Raw genomic sequence first — 18,772 nt, 5'->3', positions numbered from 1 at the left:
AGTGACTTTTAACTTTGTATAAAAGGATCTCTCGAAAGAGTGATGAGGGCTCAGAGCTACTTTAATCCAAACAGCATCTGACACTGGAAAAGGATGGATGGCCCAGAAAAAGGACAGGAACATATGAGAGCATACAGGACATGAGAAAGGTGGCATTACCTGTCACTGAGGAAGGGAACAACATTTCAATAGACAGAGCTGGGGAAAGGGACCTTTCAGACACATACAGATTATCACTCATGCTTTTCACCAAAACAAACTTCAGATGGACGAAAGAGCTAAACTAAGAGCTATCTCCTCCCAGATTTAGAAGAAAACCTTGAATACTTGTAATACGCATCCAAGTGGAAAAAAAAGAAAAAAGATCTGTCTACACAAAAATAAAAAAATCTTGTACATATAAACACACATGCTCATACATATAAACAGCAAAACCAATCAGCAACCCGATGGAGAAAATATTTGCAATTATGACAAACTAAGAGTACTAACATTGTAAGAGTTTTTCCAAATCTACAAGAAAAATGCTGCCACCTCACAGAATAACTGCCAGAGGACATGAACAAACTCATGGAAGAAATTAAAGTGGCCAAAAAACACAGGGAAAGTGTTCACCCTCACCAGTAATCAAATTTAAATTAAGATACCAGCGACGTAGCACTTTTCACTTAAATTATCAATGATTATAAAGACTAAAATGCTGAAGAGGAAACAGACACTCGCTCTCTGCTGTTGGAATGTCTACTCAAGTACAAGTTTTCCTAGAAAGCAATTTGTCCATTTAGAGAAACGCAAAAGTATGTGGAGCCTTTGATCCAATAACTTCCAGGATTCTCTCTCAAGGCAATAATCATAGATGAGATCAAAGATTTAACTACAAAAATGTTTTATTGATAACACTGCAAAACTGCAAATACATTCCCCAAGATGGGAATGGTTCAACAATCTATGTGATATCTTTGCATGGGAAAATGCTTAAATCCTTTCAGGGAAATTTAGGGAAACAGAAGGAAATGTAAGACCTCATTTTGTTAAAACAAAACAAGCATATATGTAGATGAAAACATGTACCAAAATGCCAACAAATTATGTGCACATGAGGGAATATTCTGACTTTTATTAATAAGTCTTTACAATTTTCTGGATTTTACAGTAGAAACTGCATTACTTTTATAATTAAATGCGATAGTTTCGGGAGGTGAGAATAGCTCACTGGTAGAGTGTATGCTTAGCATGCATGAGGTCCTGGGTTCAATCCCCAGTACCTCCATTAAGAAAAAAGAAAGGAGTAAGAAAGGATGTTAAGTGTCAAAAGATACTCTCCAGCACAGTACCTCTCAGAGCCATTGCAACGAGTAGATTGTGGCTGAAAAACTTTTTTTTTTTTAAAGTGATAGTTTGTCTTTTTAGGGTTTTTTTGTTTTTGTTTTAAGCACAAAGACCAACATGAACTTTGAACCTGAAAAAGAACTTAGTAGGAACCCAAAAAACAAGATGCCAAGCTCTCATTCTTCCTTCCTGGTTCCTAAAAATTCAAAATAAATTTTTATAATAAAGTTATAATATAAAATTAATTAAAAATAAGTTAAAATAAAATACTTTAAGAAGCTACTCTGAGCTCCCTACAGAGTTTCATTTTCAGGGGACATTTTTTCCCCTGATCTGGTGCTGCTTACAAACCATTTTATCTTAAAACTGCTTACTTCACACCAAATAAATTAATTCAGATCAGTTCAGGATGGAAATACCAGGTACAACCACGTGAAGTCAAAGTAAGTCTAAAAGCATGGAGGAAGTAGATGCTATTTTAAGAGCCCAGAGGCTCCCCTAGGTGGCCCTGTGTCCCCTGAGCTACCTGCGTGGCTCCTGAACCAGTGGTCAGAACGCGGTCCCTGCAGAGAGCACTGAGGGTGGGAAAACCCAGTGGAATTACGAAAGCCTCCAGCATGAGGACCACTCGGCGAGAAAGCCGATGACCCAAAGAGGTTGGTGAGTTTCCACTTGCAGGAACAAAAAGCTGTCTGTCCAAGTTTGAAACCAAGAAGGTCAAAAAAAAAAAAGGGGGGGGGGGCAAAAAGGAAATGCGAATGACAAAGGGAAGTGTGGTCGGGCTCCGAGGAAAGCCCAGCCCACAGCCCACAGCCCACGTGGCTTTGGCCTCCGGGTGGGATGTGCCAGGCGGGGGTGTCGGCCGAGGGTGATTAGCGGGGAGTCGGCTTATCTTGGCCTCATGCACCTCCTGTCCCGGGCGGATACCAGAGACTCAGAATGTGACCGCCTAGGGCAGCTCATCTGGCCCAGTCACGACCAGGCGGCCACAGCAAAATGAAAGCTACAGACCCTCAACAGGGCCCCAACGCAGGCAAGTGGAGATATCCGCTAGGCACCCCCTCTCCCTGGGGAGGCCAAGCACTGTCCTGGCACCGCCCTAACCACATCAAGGACAGGTGCAAGGGCCCAGGGCAAAGACATAAAAAGTGACAAAACCAACATTTCAAGCACTTCGATGCCATTTTAAGAAGTCCTCTGGGCCAGAACCCAAACCAAAACCGGACCCAATTCTTCCAGCTTTCCTTTAGATCCGGACATCTCTGGCAAAATAGGTTCAGAAAGCCCTGGGGTTGAATGATGGCCCTTCCACTCACCGCGTCACATTAGGAAAGTCCCTTCAACTCTGAGTCTCCATTTATTCCACTACAGAGCGGGGCTGATCAGACCCACTTGTCATTGTCACTGGAAGGTTTACAAAGAAAGTTCCCCCACACCCATCACCAGCACTCTGGCATCATCCCTAACTGACATTTCACACTCATTAGGCAGTGACTTCTCCAGCCGCTTTCTCCTGGCTCTTCTGAGGCCCTCTGCCAAGGTGGGGGTAGGCAAACAGCAGCAGGACCTGCCCATGGGCCAGCTCGTCGTGCAGGAGGATGGACATGAATGCCAGGGCCTTCTCCCAGGCACACGAAGATGTCCCTCGACCTACCTGTGGAATCGGGAGCACGAGATGCTATCAAGGCAAAGCCATCTTTCATGTCACATTCAACTGAGTTTACCATGTGACTCTTAGGGACAAATATCAGCTGAATCTCTGAGGCCCTTCCTAGCCTCCACCAAGTTCTAGGTCACACCAGTTCCAGAAAGAGGGTGAAAACAGAAAATCCAGGTAACTGGGCTTGAGTGGGCTTACGTACTTGAGGGAGGTATGTCTGGCTGCCCACGGGCAACACCTGCACAGAATACTGGAGCATCTGCCCCCCGGGAAAAGGTATAGACAGGGAGGTGCCTCTGAGTGGCCTGGAACCTGCTCAGACCATGACTGCTGGAGAAAGAACGCAGGCACGTGACCGAGCCACTGGCCACACACGGAAATGCCAAGGACATGCCCTGGCTATCTGGAGATCAGCCAACAGTGGCTGACACGCATTCCCCTGGGGAGCAGAGCAGGGCCTCCAGCCTAATCTCAACACATGAGGGGTCACAGGCTACGTCCTAGGTACCAGGTCAGAAAAGCACTTCCCAGCCCCGACCCAGGGACCTGTGTCCCAGCACTGCCACGTGGTGTAATGAGGAGATGCCAGGCCCTGGGGACAGGCTGCCTAGAGCTAAACCTCAGGCCCACCCCTCACTGGCTGCAGGAGCCTCAAAAAGTCTCTTGACCTTCAACAATGAAGTTTCACATCAACTAAAGCCAGTGCTCTTATCCTTATTCAGAGATGAGTTGTTATTAAGAGGAGCACCTGGTCCCTGCTAGGGCCTTTTTCCACAGTACATACTCAGGACGGTACCCAGAACACACCATTCCTTTTCATCTCCGAAAGACACCAGGCAAAGGACTGTAGGACTGGTCACACTCTCCCAACAGTCGGCATCTTTTTGGATACTTTTCTGCCAATGACATTTTCTAAAATTCTCTGCTTCCTCCCTCCCAACCTGTGGCAGTGCTTGTCTTAGGTAAAAGGCAAGAAAAAAGGGTTTCCAGGTTAATCCAGGACGTTCTGGGCACCCGATGCCGACACCCTGGAGTTGCCACACTCCGCTAAAAACACGTCTAAGCCTCTCTTCTGTTCGCTGCATTGTAACCATCAGGGTAACAGCACCCGTATTAAATACCTTTCAGTTCCCCAACACTGGACAAATACATCCTCAAGATGCCCCCAAAACCATAGAGAAATTACATTTCTAAAAACCAAGATGTAAGGGTACCAAAAGGTTTCCAAATGAAGCACAGATTTCAGAGGTCAGTGCAGGCAAGGAAGGGCTGTGGAAGAAACATCTGCCTCGCCAAAGCCTCCTGCTTGTGGCTGGGGAAACCGACACGGACAATGAGAACACGTTCCCTGGGCCACCCAACAGGCACTGGGGAGGCTCGGGCTGTTGGTGGCTGCCCAGAGGGCTGTGGGAACTCAGAGCCCATCTCCCCCTCCCCGCCTCACGCCCCAGAGGAAGCCCCAGGCTCTGCACTGGCCACAACGCCCACCCTTCCCCTTGTCCTGCCAGCTTGCCTCCCTCCTGCACCGCCCCCTGCCCCCTGGTCTTCCCCCAGGGGTGGAGCACAGGCCCCACAACCCGCAGCATGCTCAGCCCTGGGCAGGGCCAACCAGGACCTGAAACCCATGGCCAGCCGGCCAGCCACGAGGAGGATGCCATGGAGGCTCGGGGGCTCCAGCAAACCTCAGCTATCGCTATCCTGGTTTAAGAAAGTGCTACATGTTTGTTCTTCCTAAAGACGAATGCCTCCCACCCTGCCCCATTCCTCTTCTCCATCAGCCTTCTGCCTCCGGCTCAGTTCTCAGGGCCCAGACCCTCACAACACACACTTCTGTGAACACTGAACATCGCCCACCTGATCCCCAAGATAATTCTCCAACCATTTTCATCCTTGACCTCCTTTTCACAGGGGAGGAGAATGAGATTCAGAAGGTAGGTCATATCCCCAACGTGGTTCACCTCATGGGGACACTCGGTGATGTACACAGAGTGAGGCAGGGGCCAGGGAAGTATCTGGAAAATGGTACTGAGGTTCGTTCCAGGAACAGTGGGTTACCTACTGCACAGCTTCCATGTAACAACGTAGGTGCATCTCGATGTGGGATGGAACCCCGAAAGACATACAGTAGGATTGCCATTTATATAAGGTTCAAAAACAGAAGTGAATTGGGGTTGTTTGGGAATGCATCAGTCAGTGGCAAAACCAAGGACAATGCAAGGAAATGATCACCGGTCAGGGTGGGGCTGCCGTCCAAGGTGGGAGCGGGGGCGCTGAAGGGCTGTTCCTTTTATGACTAGTTATCGGACACCCACATTTCTTGCACTGGTCTGTACGTCACATTTTACAATTGGATACGTGCATTATTAAAGACAAAAAAGTGGGGCCACTAGGTCGCTTCATTAAATAAGTATAATTTCTGATTCCTAAGCCTTCATGACTTACTCCTATACCCTAAAATGCCAACAGATGTACAGTGCAGCTTCCCAGGTTTATCACTCCCTTGTGTCTCCAGGGCAATTTAAACACTAGAAATGAACTGGAAAGATCTGGAAAGATCTATATCCCACCACCTCAGATCAGGAGAAATGTCAACAGTAACCCCTGCCGTAACCTCCTCCTCCAGGGAAAGAGTCAGCGAGGACTCCTCTCCTGCTCCAATACTTGTCCTGCTCTTTCTACCATCCCAGTTTCACAGAATTTACGTTTAGGGCCAAACGCCGTTTAGGGCTACCAGGTCCCAGCTCGGGGCTGGGGTTTCGGCCCTCCCGGGAGGCCAGCTTTCTGTTCTCTCAGAAGAGCCAGCTGGGGCCTCGGGACTAGATATGCAGGCATCCCTGGGCCAGGACAGAGGGTAACCCCATCACCCCCAGCACAAGCCTGAAGAGCGTCAACCGCCCCAACCTCAGAACTGGGGAGCAGGTCACAGACATATCACCCAGTGGAAGAAGGGAAGAAGGGGGCTTTAGCCCTAAAGTGAACAAGGACGGAGCACGTGCACCGGTCTCAGTGGGCAGAGCCTGGGCTTCGCATTCAGACCGACCTGACCTCAAATCCCAGCGTTGCTGCTCAACATGGCTTGACGTTGTGAAAATCCCAAAGTCTAGTAAGAATCAAAGCTTAGGATTCCTCCTCTGTGCTAAACTTGGGACAACAGTTCCTACCCTTTACAGAGATGTTGTAAAGAAGAGAAAGAGCAGCCATACACCTCCGGAAACACGCTAGGTGCTCAATGAACGGTGTCCCTGTTATCAGAAACATGGTGACACTGGCAGCCCGATTATGTAGGTGAAGTGAGCTCTGCTGCTGCCCACCCCACGTCCGACACCGTACAGCTGGTTGACCTTGGGACAATTCTTAATCCCTCCTTCTCATGTGATTGGAAAGCATGAAAATACTTCTCTTAAAAATCCTTGGAAATCCTCAACACAAGACTTAACTTTGTCAACAGAAATACTAATTCCTGTCTCCCAACTTCCTAACAGGGAGGAAATGGGAGGAGAAATTAAATGAAAAAGATTTTAAAGGAGAGTTAGGTAAATTATCTAGTGGTCAATCGATAACTCCCATGTTAAGACCAGCAAAGATGCACACAATTACAATGCAGATTTCCCAAAAGCCCAAATTTAACCCTAAAGCTTCTATTTCCTTTTCCTGTAAATCCATGTTTCCCAGCAATAACAGATACACATTAACTAGTGAAGGTGTTAAACATTAGGAAAATTACCCAAAAGGGGGGCAGGAAAAGGCAAAAATAAAGATCCTAGATAAAATAACACACCTACCGATGTGCAAGTAATAGGTGACCACTGCACAACGTTCATGTTGTGGATTTCACATCTCGCAGCAGCATTTTCTACTGGCCAAGCGCGTGGGGCAGAGGTGACTTAGGATAAACAGACCCAGTTATGTTGTTTTCATCTTTAAAAATATACTCTCTTAAGGAGCAAGACACAGACCGTGGTTTAAAGGTCTCACAGGGTAAGAAACAGCTGATATTTAGCAGAGACAAGGCGTTGATCTGGCTTTTATCTTTTACAGAGCAGAGCCAGTTTTCAGCTCTTCCTTAGCTGCTGCTGGCCCCTTTCCTGCTGATTTTCAAGTAGTCTTCACATAAGAAGGCACCAAAAGCTCTGAAGAGAATAGAGCTCCCCCCAACCCACTGCACAACTCCCTCCTCCTTCCCCATCCGGAGAAGGTCGTCCCACCACACCTACCATGATGGTGTGTTCTGGAAATCTGGCACGGACGAGCTTCACGAATTCCACGAAATGTTCCGAGTACCCATTGGCCACATCCAGGCAGATAAACTTAACCTGCGGCACGGCTTCCAGGATGCTGCTCATCTTTTCCAGATCATTCTTCCCACTGCCCGAACTCACGGCTACATGCTGTACCAGACACACCAAGAGGCGCAAGACGGGAACAGTAAGAAGCACTCAGAAGTCAGACCCTGCCCCCAGCCACCTGCCCCTCCTGGGGACAGTGCAGTGACCCCCGGACATTTCCCCTGATCAAACAGATACACAGTGGCCTGGCTCAGTAAACACAGAGCAGCAGAGGTGAGGGAGATGCACTGGTTATCCAAATTGACTTCATCGCCTTTCCCACCATTAAATTGCACATATCCTTGGCCCTGGACCTCAGCCACAGAATCTTATCCTCCGCTTTTGTTTAATTTCCTCAAGCTCTCCGTGTGGACCTCGGAATCGTGGAGGTGCCGGTGCAGGAGGGTCAAGCAGAACCAGGGTGGCCGGTCAGCTCAGGCTTCCTGATTCCAGAGCTGTGGCTGTCACCCTGAGCCATCTTGTGTGTGTGCGTGTGTGTGTGTGTGTGTGTGTGTGTGTGTGTGTGTGTGTCTGGGGTGGGGGCAGGGAGAGGGAGGAAAAGGTGTGTAAAACTCCTTTGATAAAATTCCTTCCTGCTTCCATCTTTACTCCCAATACAACACCATCACAACATGCAGATCATAATATGCACACGTTGCTGCAAGTCTCAGTGTCCCTATTAAAAGAGCAAAAGGTCCCAAAGTGCAAGAATGAATGAGCCCATAATGACCCTTCCCATCTTCACTTGGACATGTTTACACCTGAAGCCACCACACCCTCCTCCGTGACAGCCTCTGCCCCCACCCTCCACCCCAGCCCTCTGCTCCTCTCAAAATCTGCTCTCTGGTCTTTAGCAATTTACACCTTAATAAAACAAAGCCATTGGAACGTGCCTAGAGTCATCATCTCACCTTTTATGAGATATTTATATTTCATCACTTTAAACCTTATACATTTATTTAATATTTATACTTTAACTCCTATCTCTAAACTATAAACCACAGATGAGGGCCGTATCAACAACCTTCTTTATTCCCCCCAAATCACAACAATGTAGCTACACTGTAGACACTAAGCATAAACGGCCTGGTGACACGACACGCACTCCGGTTTTCACTCCTCATGCCGACAGTCTGACCGGTGCCCGAATCCACCTGTTCTTTCCCTCCCTGGAGCTCTGCTACCTTCTTTATTTCCCCCCTCATTTCTGTTAAATTTTGGCAAGTGGAACTCGAGATCACTTAGTTTCTCTCAGTGCCACTGAGTTTTAAACACTTTCCCTTTTTCATTTGCTTTAATTTGGTGGGGGCGGGGGAGGAAGTGAAATGATCGCACGTGGTGATGAAAGCCAAGGTTCTGATTAACAGCGCGTTGCCAGAAACTCCTGCTCCCCAAACTCCTTCCCGAGAAGAGAAGGTGAAACAGGTGTCATTCATTAGAATAAAACATGGCGGGAAGGAAGGAATCACTATTTTTGTCTCAGAAACCACCTTCTCACCCATCAACATCCCCTTAGGCACAGCAAAATAACAAAAAGCCAATGTAACATCGAAAGCAGTACAACATGAAGTCGTTTTCCAATCACAAACGACCTGACCACGGGGAGCATCTCTAACGCAGAGAGGGCACTGGTGTGGTGCCTCCCGAATGTGCCAGGATCCAAGTAAGGTGTGTTCTCCTGGGGCTTTTGTTATTTTCAAAGGGCCTTTTTTTTTTTTTAAAGTAACAGCTTTACTGAGATATAGTCACATACCCCACAATTCACTCATTTAATGTGCACAATTCAATGGCTTTTAGTATATTCAGAACTGTGCAACCATCATCACAACATTAGAACATTTCATCACCCCAAAGAAGAAGGCCACCCCCTTTAGCCCTCACCCTCACACCTCCCAGCCCTCGGCCTCAGGCAACAACTAACCTACTTTCTGTCTCTATGGGTTTGCCTTTTCTTGACATTTCATGTAACCGGAATCATATAACATGGCTGGATTTTCACTCAACAAAATGTTCCCCAGGTTCACCCGTGTTGTGGCATAAATAACACCTCATTCCCTTCCGCAGCTGACTCTTCCACAGTACAGTCAGATCAGGCTTTGTGTATTCATTTATTGGCTGGTGGATATTTGGGTTGTTTCTACCTTTTGGCTGTTAGGAATTATGCTACTATGAACATCTGTGTACAAGGTTTTATGTGAACATATATGTAGCTGTTGGGTCCAGACTAGGGATGGAAATCCTTGGTAATACAGTAACTCTGATGTTTAACCTTCAGAGGAATTGCCAGACTGTTTTCCAGATCGGCGGCACCGTTTTTACATTCCCACCAGCAATGTAGGAGGATTCCAATTTCTCCACATCCATGCCAGCATTTTTTTTATTATGTCTCTTTGATTGAAGCCACCCTAGTGGGCATATTGTTTATTCACCCCACAACCACTTGTTCTAATTAGGTGTTCTTCCTACAGCCAAAAGGCTTGCTCAGAATGGACCCATTCCCTGGCAGGAAACACTGCCAGGTCTTCCGCAAGCTCTCCTGATACAGCACTGCATTTTTTCAAGGGAAAAAAACAGCTAAATCCTAATATTTTCAAAATAGGATACAGGCAAATTCCTGGCAGTGATGAAGGGCTGGGTACCACTACTGCCCTTCCCTGGTCTCTCTGGGGACTTACATCTATCTGCTGCCAATTCAAATCCCTTTGACAACCCTGACAATGTTCCTCCCTCTGCAACAGATGTCACTTATAACCAGGGTGCAGTCATACCTGCAGGCATTCTGGGTGATCAGCGGCAAAGAGCTTCCAGTCATCCAGGGTGTAATGCTTATGAACTGCGGTAAACATGGAGTGCTAGGGAACAAAGCAGCACCATTAGGACGAGAAGTCAAGCGAGGCCCGCTCTCCCTTCCTCCATATGGCAGGGGTGATCCGACAATACAAAAGCATCCTGCCTTCCCACATTCACACTTAATTTGCTTTGTGTGCCCAAAACAGGAGCCTCCTAGGAGCCCAAAACAGACCAAGGTGTAACCAGGGAAATCACCACCAAACCGTGTTTTCCATTCTAATCTGCTCAGACAAGGCAGTGTTCAGGACTTGGGAGGCGATGCCAGGAGGCGAGGTGGGTTGCGGGGAGCAAGGGAGAGTCCTCAGTGTCCTGGCCCAGCCCACACCTGACTGAGGCCCAGAGCAGCACAGAGAGCTGGTCCCCTGCTGGTTCATTAGCAGGGCAGATGGAAGGCAAAATTCTGCCTTGTCAACCCACAGGAACCTCAACTTCTACCCAAAAGTTTGTTTTCTTTTTCCGAAAAAAATTTTTTAAAATTGAAGTATAGTTAGTTATAATGTGTCACTATCTGGTGTATAGCGTGATCTCCCAGTCATGCATATACACACATATATTCCTTTTCACATTCTTCTTCATTAAAGGTTATTACAAGATATTGAAGAGTTCCCTATGCTATACAGAAAAAAAAATGCTTTTAATCTATTTTTATATATAGTGGTTAACATTTGCAAATCTCAAACTCTCAAATTTATCCCTTTCCACTCCCTTCCCTCCACACCATAACCGTAAGATTGTTTACTATGTCTTTGAGTCTTTCTTTTGTACATGAGTTCATTATTTGTGTTCGTAACCTGAATGTTTCTTGCTAAAAGCGTTAACTCGTCAGGCAGTTGGTATCCTTGATGGAGGGAAGTACATAACTCATAGTCCTGAATCTCTGACTGTCAATTCAGCAAGCAAGCACTTCACACGCATTATTTCATTTACCTCCCAGAACAACTCTGTACAGCAATATTAGCTTTATGGGCAGAAATGGGGCTTAAGAAACTTAAGTTTAAGAAATTAACAACTGCTTGGCCAAAATGGGGCAAAGGCCGGAGTCAAACGCAAATCTGAATGCAGAACCCAGGCTCCTCCTCCAGGATCAGGGCCTCACTCCTAACTTCTCTCCGTCTATTTCCCCACCTACAGTTTCCTATCCTAAAATTCTATGACTTACATTAACACAAGGAATTAATTCAGTGGATCCTAGAAAGAAAATCCACAGTACCTGCACATAGTTAGCTACTTTGGTATACATTGTCTCATTCCCTGTGCACAAGAGGAGAGCAGAACAAGTAGCACGTTTTTCATGGACTGGTAACCTGATATGTGAACTAATCTGGGCTATTTACTGCTTCCTGACTCCACGAATTTTCACGCTAATACATAACCTATTAGTAGCAATGGCTGATCATCACAGGGCAGAGCGAGGAAAAGATAGGGAGAAAAAATACCAATTCCTTTAGCAATTAATGTATTAGCCTCCAGCCCAAAGCTTGGTGGGGGCTGAGGGTAGACAGATGGTACAACTGATCCTGGACTCAGACAGACCACCCCCTACTCCATTATGTGAGTTAATAATTTGTTTGAAAATCTTCCTTCTAATCACTGGCTAATAATGAATCCCAGCACCTCCTGGGGTTAGCCGTGCTGCCCACAGCAAGACACTCTTTCAACTAATTGGATTTATCTTTTCACTTGGCAGGCACCATGCACAGAAATAGATGCACAGACACCCCGCATCAGAAGCAAACACTTCACATCTATGATGAATAAGACTCACTCAACCTCAGACACAGATGTGCGAGATGAAGGTTCTGCCCACAAATAACTTGCCCTTTATTTTTCCCAAGGCCAGAATACTAGCCACTCCCTTTGCAGGAAACAAGACAGCAGCCGACTCAAGGGACCATGAGCTTGTATGATGATCTGTCAGTGTAAACTGGGGGGGAAATCCCTTATTCTGGAGTCAGTCTGACTTCAAACGTTGGCTCTGTGTCTACCTGGCTAAGTGCCTTGAGCCAAATGACTCTCCTCGCTCTCTCTCTGCCTCAGTTTCCTCATCTGTATCAGGAAGCTGCCCGCTGGAGTTGTGACCACATCATACACATCATATCCAGAGTCTGGCACCTAAGTTTTCTACATAATGATGTAGATGCTATAGGACAGATGAAGCGGTTCTGTCTTAATTTTACAGGTGCTGTCACTCTCCTATTAATATGACACTCATCTAACTTTATAATACAGGACAATATCCAACTTCTTTTTGTATCTCTATCATTTCCAAAACTCTCGTGGGCGTTTTCAAGGAAGAAATGGATGCAGAATCTAGAACATCTCACTGAATGCGACGTCCAGGCTCCATCCATCTTCTGGGTGAAGAGAGAAAAAGAAGTGTCTCCAGCAACACTCAGATTCAGAACTACATAGTTCGGCCACAGCAAATGACCCAAAGGGTCTCCCTTCTCTCTCCCTCCCTGTGTCTGAACAAGTCCAAGGTGAGCTCCTGACACCCCAACCGGTGCATGAGCAGCGGACAGAAAAAGCCCACCATCCTACCTGTGACATCACCACGGCCATCTCAAACGTCCCCACGGTGTCCATGTTGGCCACGATGATGGGAATCCCTGAGTAGGTCTGCTTCGAGTTTCGAAACGTGAAGGTTCGCTCAAGATCCACCTATTGCAAAAGGGAAAAGAAGGGCTTGGCTCTTGACGTGATTGGTACGGCATTTCTCCAGTTTGGAGCGAATGGAAAGACACAAAGGATGTGTGTGTCCCTCGGGTCCCTGGATCCTCTTAGGGATTGGAACAGGTGTTCCAAAGACAGTGAGTCCCTGAGGAACCGGAGTCACAGGTTGTGATCCAGGTACAAAAACTGAACCGGGCTCCTTACCATCCTCAAGCAAGAACAAGGCACTGGTTGTTCTGCCATCCAGTCCGGCCTCCGAGTTGAAAACTCTCTCCTTCAATAGCCTCTCCCAGCCCAGTGCCACCTTCTGTCCCCAGTCTGGTTCATTCCAGCCCTACACACCTACATCCAAGTCACCTTCCCCCACTTCCAAACACGGAGGGACTGTTCCTCTTCTGAGAAAATCCACTCCACTCGACCCTGCCAACCAAGGCCCTCCCTTTAATTCTCACCTTCCCAGAGGACCAGGCACTCCAAATTCACCCTGCGGTGAGCAGCAAACCGTTAATCCCTTACCTTTTAACCTTCTCAGCTGCTTCAGAATGATCAGCATCCTTCAGAGCTGGGAGGGAGAACACTGTAGCTCTGTCTATGCACAAAACCACTTGTTCCTCTGACCTGCAAAGACCTGGAGGGAGGGCTCTCTAATGCTGTGGTAACTCCAACTTCAGGACATTTGTAACTAACTCCACAATTAGGAACCCAGAGCATGAGCCAGGCCGGGGTGGTGGGCTCAGCAGTGCTAAGGGCCAGGCGCTCACCAAGAACTGGCAGAATCAAAATCAGATCCCGGGCCCCTGTGCTCACAGATGCAGTGCTCATCCTTCCCCTGCTCTGCTCTTATCACAAGGAAGCCACCCCTGCAGGCTCCACTTCCCAGGCTGGTTTCTGGCTAGGTTTGGCCAGCAAAGTCCCTGGGTGGGACACTGGAGGACAGTGGGGGAGATGGGCATGGATGTGGTCAGAGTAGTGCTCCCAGACCCCCTCTACCTTGACCTGCATGGTCTTGGTTCCAGCTCAGAATGGTCCCAACCCTTGGGCTCCTCCCCTTTGGAAGTGGTTTCTCCGCTGCCAGTCTCTGGGGTCATCCCTCAGTATCCTGTCTGGTATCTAAGCTGTATCACAATGCCTTGGATTAAATTTCCTGTTGTAACTATTCAGCACTGTTTGTTTCCTCAGTTGGACACTGAGGGATACAGACTCCCCTGGAACTGGGTGCTTTCCCAAGGAGAACTGGCAGGAGAAACACTGGTGTGAATCTTAAGTTTCTGAAATAATTTGGACCTGCATTCATCCTGGCTTACTGGCGACAGCAGTAATAATAATCATTCCCTACCAGTGTTTACCTAGAGCCGCCTTCTATTCTTTTTCATGGGAGACCACCTTCACTTTGCCATCAACACGTCACAACAGCAGAGAACGTTTCAGATCTTTCAGCCTTTTCACAGCGTTCCGTGTCCAGAAGGCTTCCTGGGCGACAGAGGCCATAATGTGGCGGCACTGGCCTTACCCAGCTATCAGCGAGGGGAAATGAGATGCTGCCACTGCGGGACCACACGTGGGAGGCAACTCATCCCTTTCCCGACTTCCTTCATTGTCATGCTCAGCTCTACTTCAGCGAAGCAAGTTCGATCTACATTCTGAAAGACAGCTGAAGGAGCCGCAGCGTTGCAACCTTCTGTGCTGCTAATGGCCCTCTAACATTGTGGCTCCACAGACTGAAAACAATCAGAAATCCTCGCTCTCAAATTACTTACACTCCTCCCAAGAAGCCCAGGAGAGAGCTGCTACACTCCGCACCCGGCTGAGCTCACAGCGGGTTTTCCCCAGCACTCCAAAACCTATCAGCAGTACTTGAAAATCAGAGTTTCTCGTGGAAAAGGTCAGCCTTGACAATGAACTATCCCCCTCATTTCTGGTCTACTCCACATGGCGGGGGCTACGCAAGCCTTAATTCTAGGAGTGAGAAGTAAAGTATCTTCCCCAGCCTTATCCACACGGTCAGAAAGACAAACACACGTGCCCAAAATAGACCAGCTGTTCACTGAGAGATAAATACTTTAAATATTCCAGCCTCCCAGGAACAGAACCTGGCATTTACTCTGCCACAGCCGGTCAATGCACCAAATATAGCGCCTCCAAATGCCTACCTCACTAAGCCTGGTTGCAAAGGGCACAGAAAGTAATGAGTCACCCCTTCCCCACCTCAGAAATACATGTTTCTGCTGCTCTTCAGACACACCTTCGCTTTCGTCAGTCCTCCAGCCCGACTTGCGGGGGCCTGGAAGTACAAATGGAGGCCCACCGACCACGTGTCTAAACCCCGCCAGGTTATGAGTAACGTGTAAGAAGCTGCTACGCAAATTCTGTTCTGTCCTCCAACCTCGACAACACAGCTTCGTTAATGACCTGGAAAGCACAGCACGTAGAGTCATGGGAGCCGGCCACCGCCCCCACGCCCGCATCCTCACCCCCTTCTCTTCCCACCCACATCCTCCTGTGCACACACAGACACCCCAGTCTGCACACCAAGCTCCATGCACACACGGCCACTCCCACAAACAGCGATCACCTGGCCACTCTCAGCTCAGACGTGAGCAGCACGGCTGGCCCTGGGGAAACACACCTGGGGAAGGGGCCCCTACAGGCCTTGGAGTCAGCTCCACGCATTTGGGCAGGAAGCCCAGGACCCTGAGTACCTAGAGCACAGCCTAGAGGGAAAGGCCCCGCCCTTGGCTCCGTCCAGTGAGGAGGGGACGGGTGCAGAAGTGGGGTCCAGGACAGGGGCCTCTTGCCTAAAGCTATGGATGGTACTGATTAAAGCAATTCTCTTATTAAATCAATTATTCATTACCCATCTCACCTGTAAGCTGTGGTCAAGTGTAGGGACAATGCCTTTCATCACTTTAGTCCTAGTGGCTCAAAAAGGGTGGAATACATTCATGTCCAGCTAAGGGATAAGAAGGAGCTTGTGTTTTGGCCCCTAGCCTTTCAGGGCAACGCTCGGCGGACCCCAGGGTGGCCCTCTGAACACGCTCGGTACCCTGGAAGCTTCGCTGTCAGTTGTCAGGATTCAGAGAAGTGCGAGCCGCTGCCCGTCACCAGAGAGCCACAGGGTCCACAAACACAGAGACCCTGGCAGCCAGTCCACGGCATCTGCGTGCGCATCAGAATCACAGCAGGATGATCCCCAAGCTACACATGCTCAGGCCGCCCCAAACTTAATAAATTGAACCTTTGTGTGAGAGACAACGTGTGTATTCTGGAGTGTCTCCCTAGGTTATTCTGATGCATTCATGAAGAACAAGACAAGCCAAACCCTTGAATGTTAGGGAGCAAAATTTACAGAGGTTGTATGGTTTGAACTGTGTCCCCAAAAAGGCACTGAGATTACCATCAGCACCTGTGAATGTGACCTCATTTGGAAACAGGGTCTTGGTGGATAATCAAGGTAAGATGAGGTCATTAGGGGAGGTCTCCTCCCGGCATGACTGCTGTTCTTATAAAAAGAGGACATTTTAACAGAGACGCACAGAGGAGGATGCTGACTGAAGAGGAGGGCAGAGATCCCAGTGATGCACCTACAAGCCAAGGAACACCAAGGTTGTGTGTAAACAACCAGAAGGAAGGAGAGAAACATGGGAGAGCCTCCCACCCAGCCCTCAGAAGGAATCAGCCCTGCTGATGTCTTCATCTGGGACTTGCAGCCTCAGGTGCTGGGAGACAATACATTTCTGTTGTGTGAGCCACCCTGTGCAGTGCTCTGTGACAGCAGCCCCAGGACACTCATACAGAGCCCAGGTAATAAAACAATCAGCACAGCGGGAGGGTATAGCTCAGTGGTAGAGTGTATGCTTAGCACACACGAGGTCCTGGGTTCAATCGCCAGTACCTCCATTAAAAAAATAAAACTACAAAGAGGTGTCACTTCACACCAGTCAGAATGGCCATCATTCAAAAGTCCACAAATGATAAATGCTGGAGAGGGTGTGGAGAAAAGGGAACTCTCCACAATGTTGATGGGAATGTAGTTTGGTGCAGCCATTATGGAAAATAGTATGAGAGTCCCTAAAAAACTAAAAATAGACTTACCATATGATCCAGAAATCCTACTCCCGGGCCTAAACCCAGAGAAAAATAAAATTCCAAAAGACACCCAATGTTCATTGCAGCACTATTTACAATAGCCAAGACATGGAAACAACCCAAATGTCCATCAACAGATGACTGGATAAAGAAGATGTGGGGTGTATATATACATATATAGATACACACACACACACACAGACTACTACTCAGCCATCAAAAAGAATAATGCCATTTGCAGCAACATGGATGGACCCAGAGATTGTCATTCTAAGTGAAGTAGGTCAGAAAGAGAAAGAAAAATGCCACATGATATCACTTATATGTGGAATCAAAAAAAAAAAAAAGGACACAAGTGAACTACTTATTTACAACTTAGATGACTGATCTCTTAAATATGTGTAAGCATATCTGACTGTCCTTTATGATTGGATTACCACATTGTTGATTCTTATTTTGTGGTTGGCTTTATTCCTTTGATAACTATATAAGTTTAAAAAGCTAAAGCTCTAAACTGTTCTTAGAAACAAAGGTCTGTACATATATGTAAACTAAAAAGAATGTGCAGTATATTATATATATGTATTTACATGCAATATATTGTATATGTGCAGTCAAATTGTAACAATTCTACCTAATAAAACTGAAAAATGAATAAAAATGGGCAGAGGAACTGAATAGACACTTTCCTGAAGAAAACAGAGATGGCCAACAGACATGAGAAAAAGCTTAACATCACTAATCATCAGGAAAATGCAAACAACCCACAATAAGGTATCACCTCACACCCATCAGAATGGCAATCATCAAAAAAGACCACAAATAAATGTTGGAGAGGATCTGGAGAAAGGGAACGCTTGTGTACTATTGGTGGGAATGTAAATTGATGCAGCTACTATGGAAAACAGTATGGAGGTTCCTCAAAAACTTAAAAATATAATTACCATATCCAGCAATCCCATTTCTGGGTATACAGACAAAGGCAATACAAATAAGATACGGAAGAGATACCTGCACTGCCACATTCATTGCAGCACTATTCACAGTAGTCAAGACATGGAAACAGCCCAAATGTCCATCAGTAGATGAGTGGATAAAGAAGATGTGGGGTGTGGGGTGGGGGGTGTGTGTGTGTATAATACATACATATATATGTATAATTAAACACTATTCAGCCATGAGAAGGAAGGAAATTCTGCCATTTGAGACAGCATGGATGGACTTGAGGGTATTATGCTAAGCGAAATAAACCAGAGAAAGCAAACACTGCACAGTGCCACTTATATGTGGAATCTAGAAAAAAAAAAAAGAAAGTTGAATTCTTAAAAACAGAGCAGAAAGTGGTTGCTAGGAGGTGGAGTAGGGGATATAGGGAGAGGTTGGTAAAAGTACATAAACTTTCCACTATAAGATGAATAAGGTCTGAGGACCTAATGTAAAACACGATGACCCTAGCTGGTAGAACGGTACTGTATAATTGAAATTCACTGAGAGAGTAGAACTTACATGTTTTCATCAAATAAATAAATAAATAAATACATGAGGAGATGAATGTGTTAATTACCTAGATGGGGAGAATCCTTTCACAGTGTACAAGTGTAGCAAATCATCACGACGTACATTTTAAACACCTTACAATTTTATGTACCAGTTACTCCTTAATAAAACTGAAGTTTAAAAAAAGATGTATGAGATAATATACACAAAGGACTTAGTGCCTGGCATATGGTAAAGTCAATAAATGCTGCTCTTATTATTAAAAAGGTAAATAAATAAATAAACTTAACATCCCCCCCCCCAAATTTAAAAACAATTAGTGCAGAGCTTGGAACAGAACCCAGGTCTCCTT

At 46.7% G+C, this 18,772-nt stretch overlaps 1 protein-coding gene across 2 annotated transcripts in view; it reads right to left on the bottom strand.

Annotated features, from left to right (window-relative positions):
- GMPR (guanosine monophosphate reductase) overlaps positions 1–18,772 on the bottom strand; it is a 40,783-nt gene that overhangs the window by 18,990 nt on the left and 3,021 nt on the right. Inside the window, exons 1-4 of one of the 2 annotated variants that reach the window (XM_074348136.1) lie at positions 13,354–13,377; positions 12,706–12,825; positions 10,083–10,166; positions 7,204–7,377 (exon numbers count right to left, since the gene is read on the bottom strand). In XM_074348136.1, the coding sequence (XP_074204237.1) occupies positions 7,204–7,377; positions 10,083–10,166; positions 12,706–12,750 (303 nt within the window). In that variant the 5' untranslated portion in view covers positions 12,751–12,825; positions 13,354–13,377. Of the gene's footprint in view, positions 1–7,203; positions 7,378–10,082; positions 10,167–12,705; positions 12,826–13,353; positions 13,378–18,772 lie in introns of those variants that run through there. The other variant, XM_010945692.3, reaches the window with a different exon arrangement.

The sequence above is a fragment of the Camelus bactrianus genome, chromosome 20, assembly GCF_048773025.1.
Source record: "Camelus bactrianus isolate YW-2024 breed Bactrian camel chromosome 20, ASM4877302v1, whole genome shotgun sequence".
Classification (NCBI taxonomy): domain Eukaryota; kingdom Metazoa; phylum Chordata; class Mammalia; order Artiodactyla; family Camelidae; genus Camelus; species Camelus bactrianus.
Note: the sequence above shows the minus strand (reverse complement) of the source record. Positions and strands in the feature narration are given on the sequence as shown.